We start from the raw sequence: 15970 nt of genomic DNA, 5'->3' as shown, positions 1-15970 counted from the left end.
AGCTGCTTCTGGTGTGGAGGATGTTCCTTTCCTGAGCGGAGTTTGGGAAAGGGCGTTGACACTGTGGCACTCAGCTTCTTACTGAGACCGCTACCTAATGCCCACTCGGAAGGCTGTGCTCTCTCTTCACGACCAAACAGGAGTCACGTGCTTTGTTGGGGGGCGTGGGCACAGTCTGCCTTCACGATACCCCCGGCCGCGCCGGCCAGGACCAGGTGTCCCCCCGCCAGCCCCCCAGGAGCGGCGGCCCTCGCGCAGTGCAAACCCCTGCCGGGAGGGCCCGCCGCGGCCGCCCAGCCGCGCCCCCCGTCCGCTCTTCTCATTGGCCGAAGGCATCCCCCCTGAATTCTCATAGGCTGCCCCACTTTTCCCTCCGCCCCCAGCACGGACCGCGCGCAGCGAGCAGCCGGGGAAGCTGCTCCAAGTCCGGGCCTCGGAGCAGAGGCTCGCTCGGCGCTGCGAGAGGGCGGCGCGCGGGGCGCGGAGCGCAGTTTGCCCGCAGCGGGGCGGCTGTTCCCACCCCGGACTCTCCCGTGGAGCGGAGCCCGGCAGATGGGCGCCTGAGGAGCGAGAGCAGGGAAATGGACTGCTATTTGCGCCGCCTCAAACAGGAGCTGGTAAGAACGGAGCGGGCGCCGGGACCGGCGAGGGCTGCTCCGCCAGACGGGTACCTGGCCCCCGCCCGGGCCTGGGAGTCGGGGCGTGCCGGGCGGAGGAAGGCCCGAGGGGAGAGGAGGGCGCGCGGCCGGGCAGGCGGAGGCAGGGCCTGTTGTGAGGGAAAGGGCCACGAGGAAACTTGGAGCGAAGATCTGAGAGTGAGGCAGACGCGAACAAGTGACAGCGACAGAGCAAACCCGCCCCAGCCCGAAAGGTGCCGGGGAGCCCGAGGGAGAGAAGAGGGCGCACCCTGGCACGGACGGACGGGCAGACTGATGGGACCCCGGTGCTGGGGCCGCTCTGGGCGCCCTGGAGCGCGCGCGCCGGGCCCTACCGGGCCGGGAGCCTAACCCGGGACTGCTCGCTCGAGGGAAGCTGGCACCGCCCGGGCCCCCAGCGCTGCCGGGCTTGGCAGAGCTGGCGCGGCTGCGGGGGCAGGCTTAGCCGGCTGTCTGCCCGGGCTTGTCTGCCAGGAGGGAGGGGGCTGGCAGCTGTGATGGCGGGGGAGGGCCCTGCGGGAGGAGGGGCGCCGCCTGACAGATCTCGAGCGGGCGCTGCGGAGGCCGGGCCAGATGTCGGGTCTGGGCTGGGGGAGTGCGGAGGGAGCGTGCGGGGGCCGGGGGAGCAGGCGCTGGGAGAGGTAGCTCAGTCTGGGTGGGGGGATCACCCAAATGTGCCCGCTAAAGCTCTGTTAGGTTGAGCCTCACTGACTTCATTTATCCATCCCCCCACCCCCCGCCACCTTTCTTGTTCCTTCAGCCACCAGAATTCAGACAGATATTAGGCACGTCCCCCCCGCAGCCCCCGTGCCCAACTCTCTGTCAGCCAGGCTCTCTCTTGTGTCTTCGTCTCTGCCTCTTTTTGTCCTTTGAAGTTTGTTTCTCTGGGAGTCCACCTCTTCTCAGTCTCACTTGTCTCCCCTCCTCTTTCTTCTTACTTTTCAGAGCCAGGGGTACCCAGGCTCACAACAGCAGACCTGGATCCAGAAAGTGCCAGCCCATGGCTCTCCAGATTCCATGACAGCCTCTCCCACTCCTCCCAGAAAACTCTACACTCTCCTGCTGGGGAGGGGCCTTGGCAGCTGTGTGTGGGGTGGCTTCAGGGAAGGGGAGCTTGAAGTGCAGGTGTGCTCACTGAGGCTTCCTGGTCAGGCCCCAGACACTCTTCCTGTCTGTCCCACTCCAGGGCCTGCCTTCTCAGGTCAATGGTCGCTTCTCTGGTACTTCCTCCTGAAGCCCTTTTTGTGGTGACATGCAGATGGGAAAGTTACCCAGAGAAATGCTTCTTCGGTGAGGGACTTAAGAGTCTCCATCATGTCACTTCTCATACTAGTTTTTACACGCTTCCCATGTCAGTTTGGGATGGCTCATCCCAGCCCACACATACACAATTCTGACTTCTCCCATTCATTTGTCTCATACCTGAAAGAAAGGTCAAGCTCATCACAGATAATGTCTGAAGTCCAAGGCCCATGCCGAGAAAACAATCTAATAGAATCCTCCTTTTATGCTTGGAATCTAGGTCCATACTACCCACTTCAGGATCTGCCTTAATAGAAGGTTTGTGGGTGTTCCTGGCATGAGTTTGAATTTTAAAATCCTACTGATTTGCATTTTTTACAGCACCCTAGGTGGGAGGTGGTGAGGGGAGGAAGACAGTCTGTGGATGCCAGGAGAATAGAAAAGGCAACTAGGACTCTGCACTGAACTGAGCAGGTCCTGATTTGTACCCTCCCCTGCCAAGGACTTGAGCCCCCTTTCCCCGGGAGGAGGAAGGGGAGAGGCTGAAGTCACCCAGCTCCCCATTAGCTTTCATTTGGCCTTTTGTCTGAGCAGCCTCAGCCTTTGACTCTCTTGGAGAGGAAGCCAAATGCCTGGCCTGGGGCCCAGAATGACACTCAGATGGGAGAGCTCTGCACCCTCCCCACCACCCGCATAGTGCTCCGCCCCGGCCCCAGTGCCAGTCGGCCCAGAAAGGAGACGGAGCAGAGTGGCAGGCAGAGCTGCTAGAGTCTTGTTCACTCCCTGACACCTCAGCCCAGTGCTTAGGTAGCAGGCCCAAATCTCAGTGCCTCCGTTTTCCCAGAGGGACTGAAGGAGAAAGTAGGGCTGAGATAGCCCAGGCTCAGCCCTTTGGCTCCTTGCTCTAAGGACTGTGGGACTGAGTTTGGTGCAGCTTGGTTGTGGCTGGTTAGGAAGCTGTTGGCTTGTTCATACCCCATGTCTCCCATGGGGTGGGAAGGGCATACGGTTGGTATACGTCATGAGCTTGTGTGTGTGGGGGGGGGGGGGGGGGGCTGTTATCCCAGGCAGAATCTTCCCTGGCACCCGGAGGACTGTGTTCCCTGGCTTTGCCCTAAGTTTGTATGCGCCCAGGAATGGCACCTGTGTGATACTGGTCAAGCCCTACATGCATTTATTCCACTAAACTCCCTTCAAGAAGCATACGTCCCGTAGACATTGTGCATTCAACCTGCTGGGAAAAAACACCAATGGGTTTTGAAATTATCTTTCTCGAGGGTGTTCTGTGCTCCCCTCCTGAATCTTGGCCCTGTCCTGGCCCAAAATCTAGACAAGAAGAATCTCTTCCTGAAAACCAAAATAGCAGAATTTCCCGATTTCCTGAAGCAGATAATTGGCACTGTAACAAGTGAGCACTGCGGGGAGCCTGAGAGTTGGGGATCCTGGCTCAGTTAGGGTGATATCAGAGAAGAGGCCCTTTCTCCTGGCCTTGAAGGGGACCGGGATCAGCTTTCCGAGATGAAATGTGGCAGGAGAGTAGCGGCAGCTGACACACTTCTTCATTAGGGTGAGGGGGTCGGGGCTGCAGCTACCCAGCAGGGAACCTATCTCTCCCCCCTCCAGCCGTCAAAGAGGGGCCCTGGCGAACACAAGGCCTTGGGACCAGCTGTTCCTTACACACTGCTCCCTTGAGAGCTTCCAACAAATGCGGTCGACACAGGCACACAGAGGAAGCAGATGTAAGATGCTCACAGGGCATTCCTCATGAGTTCAGATCCGTGTAGAGCAAATAAAGTGCCTAACGGCTGAACGAGCAGGGCTCATGAAGTTCGGTTAGGCTGGGTAGGCTTCCTGGAGGAGGAGGAGGTTGATGGAGGCCAGCTCCTAGAATGTCCATCCTAGCTGAGGCAAGGTGAAGCAGCAGAGGGACTTCTCTCAGGCTGGGGAAGGTCCTTTTAAGCCACTTGGTGTTCCTAGAAGGCAATTATCTAGCTGCTAGTGGCCATGGGTTCAGGAGGTTCTAACATACGGAGAAGGACCAGGGCCTAAAGGCTAAATAAGGAGAAAAGAAGGCGATAGAGGAGATACAGCCGGAACAGCCTTCAGCTCTTGGGGCAAAAAAGCAAATTGTTCCTGAGGCAGAAAAAAGCTTTTGCAAAGATGTCATAATGCGGTCTCCCTAGATGTTTAGAGCTAGGGGGAAGAGGACTTTGGACCAGACAATGTGGTGTGGTCAGTGGGAGGAGCATGGAGCATAGGATTTGGGGTCAGGCCAACTGGAACTCAAATCCTGGTTCTGTGTAACCCTGGCAGATTGCTTAGCCTCTCTGTGGCTTGGTTTTCTCATCTGGAAAATGGGCTTTTTAAAATACCTACTTTATATAGCTTCTGTGAAGATTAAGTCACAGTGTATGTAAAGTGCCTCCCCAACTGTGTGTCCTTAGCACATAGCTCGGTGCCTGGCACGTTGTGGGCACGTGGTAAACTGCTGATGATGGGCTGATCAGACTGGTGTGCATGAGTCAGGCATTCACAGAACATTTTTACTGAGTTCATAATGTGTTTGAAACACTTTTCCAGGCACTAGTACTATGGTTAAAAATATAAACAGACACAGATCCTGCCCTCAGAGAACTCACAGTTTAATAGGAGAGAGAAAAATAATAACGTTTATTGATGTTCACATTTATTGATATGCCAGGCATATGATGTATTGTGTCATTTAACTGCCAAAGCAACGCTAAGAAGTTCTACTTTCATTAGTCCCATTTTATACATGAGACACAGGAGGTTAAGTGTGTCGGCCAAGGTCAGAGAGCTGGGAAGTGGCAGAGCTAGGATTCAAGCCCAGCCAGTCTGACGACAGAATCTACACTCCTAACCAGCACATGTATGCCAGCCTTGAGGACAGAAATAGGGATACATGTTATACGAGAGACACAAGTTCAGTGCTCTGAGAAGGGAGGAAGTACCTCTGGCTGAGGATCAGGGAAAGCTTCCTGGAAGAGGCAGCATTTGAGCTAGACCTTGAGGATAAATAGGGATGTGAACAGGAGAAAAACAGTATTCTAGGCAGATCATGACACAACATGAGCAAAGGTACAGAGATGGAAGTAATGGGGATGTTCTAAGACTGTCTAGCAGGGATGTTTGAAAACTCACTTGAGTTTGGCTAGAGTATAGCGTGTGTGCAGAGAAATTGTGGGCAAGAGAGCTGAAGGAGTTGTTGAGAACAGACTATTGGGGGCCTTGCATGCCATGCTAAAGAGTCTGACCTTTTCTATGTGCACTGCAGAACAGTATGATCAGAGACATGCCCTGGGATCTAGGGGGTGGCGTGCAGTGGAGGTGGGGTGGAGGGAGGAAATGGAGGCTGGAGGGTGAGTTAGAAGGTTATTACAAGAGTCCACGCAGGAGAGTCTGAAGGCCTGCTCCAGAAAGGAGAAAAGGAGGGTAACTTCTTGAGGTCCCTTGGATGCCCAAGGAATTTGATTGACCAACTGTAGTGGAGAGGAGCTAAAGCTGGTCAGGGGAGAAGGGCTTGGTGAGGCTGAGGCCAGTTCCCTGAAGGGGCCTCTCCTCTCCTTCTGTCTGTCTCTTGCCCAAGCACACGGCCCCCAGTAGATGGTTCATTTGGGAGAGTGGGCCCATCCATTTCACACTTCTTTCTTTACCCTCCTCCCTCCTCCAGCTCTTGGCTCTGTTTCTACTTTACCTTCCTGTTGAGAGTTCCAGCCAAGAGCAGGGGGCTGTGAAGGTCCCTATTCACTGAGCTGGAGAATGGGCCACTTGGCAAAAGCGGGGCTTTTCCCATTTCCGCCCCTGAACCTCCTTCTAGCTTCCAGAAGGGCTGAAAGGAACTGTGTGGGGATCTTGTGAGTAATGGGGGTGGGGGGAGTGAGGCAGGGCATGCTGCCAGATCCATGGGCAAAGCTGGAGGCTGTGTCAAAGGATTCTGGCTGAGCTGGGGGAGGGCGTGAGATGGACGGATGGAGGGCACAGCTGTGGGATCAGTCAGGGGCCTAGGAGAGGGCTTGGGAAGGTTGCCGAGGATGCTGGTGTCACACTTTCCCATCCCTACTCCTCCCACACCACAAAGAGCCCAGTGAGTGCCAAGGGGCAGGGTGCTGTCCATGGATAGCTGACCCCACACCACCCCCTTGAGGGCTCAGGTTTGAAGGTTCAGGACTGTGGGGTTTGGCTTCCCAGCAGCATCTTCCCCTTCAGCCCCAAACAAGCAGATCATCTTCCCTCTTCAGGGGATTCAGTGAAGAGACGCCTTCAGTAGAAATCAGTTGGATTGGGTCTTGGAGATGCTCCAAGACTTCCTGCTCTTCCTCCCCATATGATGATAACTGCATTTTGCTCTTCCTGCCGACTGTCCTGGTTTCTTCTCACAACAATCCCATGAGGCTGAGAACTCAGGGTTATGATGACCTGGGAAGCCCGCTGGCCTGGAGTAAGAGGGCCAGGCTTGGGGTCCCAGTCCTCCCACTAATATGCCTCAGAACCACAGGCAGTAGATGCCCATTTCCACTGGTGGTGCTCAAGATGACATTAGGTGATACTCAGATAAAAAACATACATATATATATATGTATACCATCTATGTATGGCCAGTGATATACATTCCATACAAGTTCCTGTATAAATGTGTTTATTTCTATAAACAGTTAGTAGGTTGAATAAGATATTAACTAGGAGGCTGGGTCATGTGTAGATACAGTGAGAGTCAGGAAGGCAGTCTAGGGAAGGAGGTTCGGGAAACCCTGAGGGAGAAAATGAAGTCTCAGATCTCCTGTTTCCTAAACCATAGAGTGGGGATCGTTCCCCCCACCCCCAGCCAGCCTCCCAGAGTAATTGTGGGGACCATAAGGCACTGTAGGGGAAAAGGCAAGTGTTAACCCACGTGGGAGGGGGTGTCACTTTACAGAGTCAGAATCTGAAGCTCAAAAGGTTGGAGAATCTGCCCACTGTTGGGTGGGTTAGTCACCTAGGACTCCAGGCCCAGTCTCCAGCCTACAGCCTGGGGCTCTTTGCAAACACCAGGAGGGCACCCGGCGGCCACGGGCTCTAGCACAGGGAGGAGGCCAGGGGCTGGTGTAAACTACAGGGGAAGACACTGAAGTTTGACATGAAGAACATTTTTAGAATGAAGCATTTTGAGGCCCAGGAGATGCTGGGGTGTGGGAGATGGACTGTGGGGTGGGGTGGAGTCAAGGGTGGTGGTGAGACCTTTCATGGCCTTTCTCAGAAAGGATTCCCACAGCTGTCTCTGAGATATGCTTATTAAGGGTAGTATATTTGAAGGTGGAGCAGGTTAGCTCTGTGTGTATGAGTGTGTGTGTGAGTGTGTGTGTGTGAGTGTGTGTGTAAGATTAGGGGTGGGGAGAGAGGGAGGTGGCTGTTAGATCCATTCTCACTCAAACTAATCAGAACCAATTAGACCCTCATGATTGTTCCAACAGACCCCTGAGGGCAAGTGGGTATGATTTGGTCTCTGTCCTCAGGAAGGCCCTGAGGTTCTGAGGCTCTGGGAGGCTGGAGAGGAACACAGCCCCTCTAGCCTGGAGACTGGGATTTAATGGTGAGAATTTTTAGCTCGGGATTCTCTCTGATTTGCCCCCTCCTCTGATCCCACCCCGCACTGCTCTCTCTTCTCCCTTTTCGGTTCCTGAGGCAAGAGAAACCCTGGGATCTGAGATGGTCCCACGCTCTGGACAGGACAGCAGCTTGCCCTTTGGCTCTTTCTCCTTGGGTGACATCATTCCTTCTCCTTGGGTAACATCTTTCCCCTTGGGGTTGGGAAAGGCTGTCCTGCTGGCTCCCCTCCCAGTCAAGCCCCCGTTGATGCTCCTACCTCCCCACTTCCCCTGGCCCTCCCCGTTTCCCACACCGGGGCTTCCTTCCTCCCCTGTCATCCCTCACACAGCTGCCTTCTCGCCCTTCACTGTCAGCAACGAGCTGACGGAGCCCAGTGTGAGAGTGGGCAAGAGGATGCTGAGGCTTCCCTTTCCTTCCTCTCTCCTTCCTCTGTTTGGGAGGTGGGGGTGGGAGGGAAGGGACAGGACAAGAGATGTGTTTCTCCTCCATCAGACCAGATAGATGAATGGGATCTTATCATTACTGTATGTTAAGGTACACTGAGGAAGAAATGTTCTAGAAGTTCTTAGGGAGTCTTAAATTAAGATAACAGCCAATATTCACCTCCAGCAGCCACGCATAAACACACGTCACCTCACCTAATCTGCACAATAGCTGTCCGAGGCAGGAACTCTTATTCCCGTTTAAAGAATGGAGGACTCGAAAATGGAATTTGTCACCTGCCCAGATCACACAGCTGTTACGTGGCAGAGCAGGGATTGAACCCTGTTCCATTTGCCTGCAGAACCCAAGATCTTAACCAATACAGAATATCATTTTCCATTTCATTTCAGCTCTTGTTTACTTAAATAGGGCCTCTGTTTTGTGGGCAGCCCTGAATTCATCCATACCCACACATTCATACTCGCTGGAAAGCGGTACAAAATGGCAGCATTATTTTTTAAGGATTTTTCCATACTGGAACAGATTGAATGGGGTCATTTCATTCCTCCACTGCCTCTGACCCGGACTATGTGCGCCTTCTGGAAGGAAGCCTTCAAGCTCAGACTCCTTGCCTCCTGGTGAAATGAAACCTTAGGAAATGTCCCTGACTCTTTCTCTTGTGTAGTGAGTTACAGCCTGAGGGCAGCCAGCGGGCTGGAGGCCTGGTTTGGGGGACTCAGGGTATGACGTTTTGTGGGTATGTAGCGAGTGCGAGGTGCTAGCTCGGTTCTGGGCAGACATACCGCTGTGTGGTCTCAGTCCCTGCCCTCAAGTAGTAGGTGGTCAGTAGGTGTCTCGGGAGTGACGGAGCATTTACATGCACAGAGGGGCTGGGGTGGGGACCTGAGCAGCAGGGCTGCAGCGAAGAGTGTTTTAAGTTTCACAGAAGCGGATCTGACAGGAGCGCGGGGAAGGGGTGAGAGACGAGAGATAGGCCTGGAGTGGGAAGTTGGAATTCTGTCCTGGTGGGTCTTGGCTGCAGGACCAAGGAGTTTGGATTTTATTCTCTGGGGAATAGAGAGCCACCAGAGGCTTCTGAGTGGTGAGTGACATGATCAGAGGTGTGTGCTGAGAAGACTGATCTGGTGGCTGGCAGGCCTTCGAGGAGGCTTCTGTAGCATTCCTGGGGGTGGGAAGGCAGATGTGAGAACCTGGAGACAGGAACAGGGCGGTGGTTAGAAAAGCCAAAAATGACTCCAAGGTTCCAGGCTGGGGTGACAAGGAAAGTGGTGTGAGAGAGGGGGCAGAAATAGGGACGTCAGAAGAGAAGTGGTTTGCTAGGAAGGGACCTGAGGATCTTGATTTGGGGCTTAGAGTCTCCTCTGACTCTTCTCTGGTCTTCCCAGCTGCAGCCGAGCTGCCTCCGAAAGGAAGGGGTCAGGAAGGTAGAAGGCAAAGGGGTCAGAACAAGGGGCCATCAGCAAGTGCAGCCACTCACAGGCGATGTCTCTTGCTGCTGCTGCTGCCACTCAGATGGACTGTGCTTGTGTGCAGGGCCCCAAAACACCACTTCTTCTTGCCCTGTTTGGGGAAAGTGCAGAATGTGGTCAATCCTACACTCAGCAAAGGCCTCTCTGTCTTCTGGGACAGTCAGTCCTCCCCTGTCCGTTAGTTCTGCTGGCTCAAGAGAGCCTGGCCTGGCTCCTCCCCTGCCGCCCAGGGCTGGGGCTGGCAGGGGAGGGTTTGACCCCGAGGCCTGAGAGGGTCAGCAGCAGAGCCTCTGTGCCTGCCCTCCCAGGCCTTCCCAGGCCCTCCACCCTGTGGGCTTAGCTCTGCAGTAGGACAAGGCTGGGAGGTAAGACGATGCCTGTGGGTCTCTGGGGGGCTTAAGAAACAGATGGTCCCTGCACACGAGGTTTGCTGTTGGTAACATGAGCAGATCCGGGAGGGAGCTGGCCGGGCTGAGGCAGCTTGGGCCCAGGAAGGGAACCTCGTGCATGTTATCAGACGAAGCATCCCCCGCCCAGCCTCCAAACTCGGCCCTCACCCAAGTCACTCTCTCAGCCCCTTCCAGCTGGCACCTGGGACTTGGGCCTTAGACACCCACAAAGGGATGGGGGAACTGGCCCCCAGTGTCCCCACTCTTGGCCAGGGCAGCAGAGCCAATTGGGCTTGGAAGGCAGGAAGAGCACTGGAGCCAAGTCTGAGAGCAGCTGAGGGGGGACAGGTGTTTGGAAGGGAGAGAAGGGCTGGGAAGAGCTGGGCGAGGGTTTCTGCGAATAGCAGCTTCCTAGCCTCCTTATCTCTCTCCTGAGCAGCCAGAGGTGAACAGCAGTGAAAGGAAATCCTGAACCTACCCTTCCTTGCAGGGACTCTGAGCTCCTTCTCTTCCCCTAACGTCCCTTCCAGCACTCCTCCAAGCCCTGTGGAGCACAGAGTAGCCTGGAAGCCCAGCTCCAGTGCCCAGCCGTGCTGAGGAGTGCTTGGTGGTCAGGACTGTAGTGCTTGGAGCGAGAGGTCCTGAGTTTGAGTCCCAGCAATATGAGCTGGTGACCTCAGGCAAGCTGCTTCACCCCCAGGATGGTTAACTCATTTGGTAAAATGAGAACAATAATCGCAAACGCATAGGGTTTATATAAAGATTAAATGGGATGATGTGCATAGAGTGCTTAGTCCAATTCCCGTGGCATCGTAAATGCTCACAAATTATTGTCCTTCTCCTCCCTCCACTCCCCCTCAGGGAGGCTCAGGGGAAGAAGAGGGCATAGACACAAAAGAGGACAGACATGACCGTCACAACTGTGTGCACTCTCAAGATGATCTCAGCTCCACCTCTTACTATCTATGTGATCTGGAGGCAGTTACTTATATGCCTCAGTTTCCTCATCCATAAAATGGGAACAGTAATAGTCACTACCTCATAGAGTAGTTGGGGAGATTAAATAGAGATTAATTTATGCGTATGCATATAGACAAACATATATGTAGCTTAGTACGGTGCCTGCCTTAGCAAGTTAGCTGCCATTAATATCAGTTCCTTTATTCAGCCATGTCAGTGATAAAATTGCTCCTCTCCCAGCTCTAATCTGCAGTGTACTAGGCTGTACAGGGGTGGGGTCACTGGTAGGCTGGCATGACCCTGGAGGTGTGTGTTTGGTTGGGCGGTGTCGAGGTTAAGGGCCAGTGACGGGCAGCCCTTCCCCTCACCCCCGGGGCTCACTGGCCCTGTGCCTTCTCTCTCCCCTGCAGATGTCCATGAAGGAAGTGGGTGATGGCTTGCAGGATCAGATGAACTGCATGATGGGGGCACTGCAGGAACTGAAGCTCCTACAGGTGCAGACAGCACTGGAACGGCTGGAGATCTCTGGAGGGGATCCTGCCCTGGGCTGCCCTGAAAGCCCCCGGACTCAGCCTGAGCCCCCTCGATGGGAGGGTGGCGGAGGTCCTGCCAGGCCTGTGGCCTGCTCCCCCTCCACCCAACCTTCTCTTGGCAGCAGCACCAAGTTTCCATCCCATCGGAATGTGTGCGGGAGGGATTGGGCCCCCCTTCCCAGGACACAGCTGCCGGAGCACCACAGCCGTGCCCAGCAGGGGCCAGAGCTGGTGGAACCCGATGACTGGACCTCCACGCTGATGTCCCGGGGCCGGAATCGACAGCCCCTGGTGTTAGGTGACAACGTGTTTGCGGACCTGGTGGGCAACTGGCTGGATTTGCCTGAACTGGAGAAGGGTGGGGAGAAGGGTGAGACTGGGGAAGCAGGTGGGCAGAAAAGAGAGAGGGGCCAGCCCCGGGAGCTGGGCCGCAGGTTTGCCCTAACAGCAAACATCTTTAGGAAGTTCTTGCGTAGTGTGCGGCCCGACAGGGACCGGCTGCTGAAGGAGAAACCGGGCTGGGTGACCCCCACGGCCTCGGAGCCCCGAGCCGGGCGCTCGCAGAAGGTCAAGAAGCGGAGCCATTCCAAGGGCTCTGGACATGGCCCCTTCCCAGGCACCGCGGAGCCCAGACGAGGGGAAAATCCTTCCACGAGTTGCCCCAAGGCCCTGGAACCCTCACCCTCTGGCTTTGACATTAACACAGCTGTTTGGGTCTGAATCCTAGAGACAGAAAGTTGACTGGACCCAAAAGGGCCAGGTCCCCGTGCTGGGCCCCTGGAAAGAAGGGTGGGCGGGCGGTCTGGCTTTCAACGCTAACTCCAAGTTCCTTTCCCCAGAAAGGAGGGAGAGGAAGCAGGAGTGTCCGCAGCAGGGCTGACGGCCACGGTTGGGAGGGGCCGTAGCAGGGGCTGTGGGGGAGGTGAGCGTTCCTGGACTGACTGTGTGTGTGTGTGTGTGTGTGTGTGTTGCTCACTTTGGGGCTGGAGGTGACAGCAGGAAAGCGATACAGGGAGGAGAGCAGGAAACCCTTCTGACATTCCTTCACTGTCCCCAAACACCTCAGTGGAACATGCTGTATGGGTTAGGGCACTGGGGCCTCAGACTCCCCAGACAGGCCCCCAGTAAGGACGTTGTCTCTGGTGTCCCCAGCCTTATAACTGTTTGCTTCCGGGCAAGGCGCTGCTCCAGGCCCAGGTATTAAACCCCGGCCTCCTGGGAGTCCGAGCCATTCCCACCCCCACCCCTTCCTGCTGCCTCTGCCTTCTCAGCCCATGCCTGGGTCTTGAGAAATGGGCTGAATGAGAGCCTGCCTGTAAGTGTGCTTGGGGAAGTCCCAGATGCTCCTCTTGTCTTTCCAAAAGCACAGGAGAGGAAAGAGACTGTTTGTACAGCACTTCACATGTTGGAAAGCCTTTTCACATCCATTATCTCATTAGTAAAGGGGCAAGTATTATCCCATTTTCCAGAAGAGGAAGTAAGCCTCCATGTGCTGCTACCTGTCCAAGATTGCACCCCAGGCAGGAGGCAGACCAGTGCAGGGCTGACGGAAGAGCAGAAGCTGGGCCCTGGAGCCACACACAGTCCCCCCCGCAACACCGTCTCCAGCCCGGAACGCCACACGGGACACAGGAACACCAGCGAGGCCAAGGCGAGCCCAGAAAAAATATGCACTCCTTTTAAAATTCCTAGCTCCATCCCGCGGTCTCCCCAAAGACTAGGCGCATGCAGCCTTTGGCCTCATCTTCCCGCCTCCCGCAGGACCAGCCTCCCGCAGGACCAGCCGAGGAGGAGGAGGAAGGGCCGGGGCAGCAGCTCAGCTCCGGCGGGGGCTGGCTGCACGGGCGGCACCTAAAGCTTCCTAAAGCCGCGCTGTGCACGTGGCCTGGAGCGAGACACCACGCAGCTCCCGGCGCCTCAGCGCCCCCCTTGAAACTGCCGTCCCTCCCACTCGGGCAGGGAACGCCCACTGGCCGGGAAAACACAATGTGGGTCCCTGTTTGGGCCGAGCCAGCCCGGGAAGGCACTCCCTCTCTCCTCCTCTCTCCACCTCCTGGCTGATCTCCCCTCTGCTTGATGGGGGGTGACAGCTGCAATTAGAGGCAAGACGCCTTCCTGCCCTCAAAGCATTAATAGCAAATTGGAGAAGAAAAATAACAAGAAGGCTCTTCCTGCATCCTGGACCCCCAGGGGGCGAGGATGGGGGGGTGCTTAGAGTGAGCAGCTCGCGACAGCTGGAGTTGGGGGTGGTTAGGGTCACTCAAATCCCCACACAATGAAATGGTAGATGTTTAGTTTGGGATGGTGGAAGCTACAAGAGGAAAGACACTAATTTTTTTTTTTTTTTTTTTGAGCATTTGCTCTTTCCAGGCAGTGTACACATGTCTGTCAAACTTCCAAATGACCCTACAAGGTACTGTCCTCCCAGGAAATCAGTAAAGGCTCTTAGGGGTCCTGTAAATTGCCCAGATCAGGCTATCAGTAAAAGAAAGAACCAGGATTACAAACGGGGGGGTTGTGTGGCTGCTGAATCCTGAGAGGAGGGAGCCATGGGGCGCTGGGTGGTGGCAAATCCGTCCAGCAGTTATTCAAGAAGGCACCAGCTTCGAGTAGGGAATGATTCTACAGGAAACCAAGTTGCCTCTTGGCCATTCACCTGCATCTCATCTGTTTTGTGGACTGGTCACAGCAATTCAGGCCAATCGAACAAAACTTTATGAACACCTGCCAGTGCCAGGCATTGCAATAGGAACTAAGCACAGAGCAATGGGAAGGACCCAGTTTCTGACTCAAAGGGTCCAGTGGGAAGAAAGAAGCAACTCTTAACCCATCACTTAACCAAAAGGGATTCAAGGGAATGAAAACTCATTTTAACCTGGGCCAGACAAACAATTAGGAAGTGACATTTGCTGCCAGGATAGTTCACAGGTGTCACCTTTGTGTTCTTATTTCCTCCTCACCACACTCTGGGAGTAGCTGCTGTTACTCTTGTATTACATGGAGAGGCTCAGAGAGGTTAAGTAACTTGCCCAGGGTCCTAGTGACAGAGCTGGGATTGAAGCAGTTCCAATTGACTTCCAGTCTTGTGCTTTTCACACTAGCCCGCAAATTGTCCATCTCTGCCCCAAAGCCAAGTCAAGAGGAACAACAACAAACCTGTCCTCCCATGTTATCTGAGCCCCTGTGTGGCTAATACACGGAAGGCTGCCTGTCCGGTGGCAGAATTCTGCCTGGGTCTGGACGGAGCTGATGTAATGCCCCATCCACTACGTCATGCTTTGTTAGTGAAAGATGATGGTCAATTCATTTCCCCCCCATAATTTTTCCTTTTCCCTCCTGGGCTCCTGCCACGACAATGACAGAAGCTGTATTTTACTGAAGCTGAGGGGAGAGGTGAATGGGAAGGCCTGGGGCCTAAGTGAAGCAGGAAAGTGTGGGGTGGGGAGCAATGTGATGAGGGGGAGGCAGTGGAAGCAAGCGGAGGGAAATCGACAGCTTAATTCCGCCCCTGGGGCTCATTTTATGGTTAATTAGGACATGCAAATAAGCTGGAAGCTCATTTAATACCCTCCCTGGCATGGGGCCCTGCCTCACACCTGGCCCACTTCCCTAGCAGGTACAAGGGCCCCCGATTGGCTCAGGCATCTTCCTAGGGCTCCACCTGCTTCTTTGTGGCCCTGTGGCCAGAGTGTGTCTATAGATGTCCCTGGGACCGTAAGCAGGAGCTAGAAGAGTCCCTGCTGGGTGTGGCCAGCCGCCTGCCTGGTCTCCTTCCTTTCTCTTTCCAACCCTGAGACCTGGGACCCCTCTTTCCCAGAGGGCACAGGGCCCCTCTCCCTCCAGTGCTCCCCTTGCACTTCACCACACAGGTTGAGCTCTGAACCCAAGCCTGAGGCGTAGAGACCTGGTTCAGCTCTGTTCCCACCACAGCCCCCTGCTCCTCAGAGCCCTGCTGGGGAGGGGGCTCCTCCATCTTTCCCAACACACACTAACCTTTCCCACAGCGCCTCCCTAAAAGCAAAAGCACAGCCTGTCTCTGGGGAGCAGGGGCCTGCCTCCAGCTTTCAAGCCACCCCCGGTGACCTCCCACCCAGGGCATTAGACACTTCTGCCAGCACCATGGCATGAGCACTGGATTTGGAGTCGAGATTGGAGACCCATTTCTGTCACTGTGTAAGTGTGAGCATGTTGCTTGGCCTCTCTGAGCCTCGTCTTTCTCGTCTGTGAAATGGGAATAAAGCAGAGCTGCTGCGAGGTTTAATGGACATAATGCACCTAAGGGTCAAGCACTCAACCTAGAACAGCAGAAGCTCAATTTATATTGGACTGCCTGCCCCTTGGTTCAGGTGCTAACCATGTGACCCGGGGCAAAAATGCTAAAAAATAAAAAGCTTTCTCTGTGCCTTGGTCTCTTTTTCTGTTAAAAAATGTACACTGGCCTTATTACCTCACACAATTGTAGCCAGGATCAGAGAAGACAATAGGTGTGAACATGTTCTTGTACATTGTGAAAATATTACCCAGAAGGGCTGTTATTTGCAAAATGGGAAACAACTGACACTTTTCCATGGAAGGAAGATAGGTGTATGTGTGTGTCTCAAGGGGTGAGGTATGGACAGGGCAGTGGCAAGGGCTGAGCTTGGAAATGGTGCTTGAGGACCCACAGCCTGAGA

At 54.9% G+C, this 15970-nt stretch overlaps 1 protein-coding gene across 2 annotated transcripts; it reads left to right on the top strand.

The window, feature by feature from the left end:
- The first annotated feature begins 457 nt into the window (after positions 1 to 457).
- INKA2 (inka box actin regulator 2) lies at positions 458 to 15676 on the top strand. 2 transcript variants are annotated; one of them, XM_046645918.1, is made up of 3 exons: positions 487 to 617; positions 2179 to 2216; positions 11175 to 15676. In XM_046645918.1, exon 3 carries the CDS (start codon positions 11175 to 11177, stop codon positions 12015 to 12017), a length of 843 nt encoding a protein of 280 aa, XP_046501874.1. In that variant the 5' UTR covers positions 487 to 617; positions 2179 to 2216; the 3' UTR covers positions 12018 to 15676. The 2 variants fall into 2 exon arrangements, with proteins under 2 accessions (XP_046501873.1, XP_046501874.1); XM_046645917.1 differs by lacking the exon at positions 2179 to 2216 and having other exon boundaries at positions 458 to 617.
- The last annotated feature ends 294 nt before the right edge of the window (positions 15677 to 15970 follow it).

This window comes from Equus quagga, chromosome 18 (assembly GCF_021613505.1).
Source record: "Equus quagga isolate Etosha38 chromosome 18, UCLA_HA_Equagga_1.0, whole genome shotgun sequence".
In the NCBI taxonomy this organism is placed as follows: Eukaryota; Metazoa; Chordata; class Mammalia; order Perissodactyla; family Equidae; genus Equus; species Equus quagga.
This window is presented reverse-complemented; position numbering and strand designations above follow the sequence as displayed.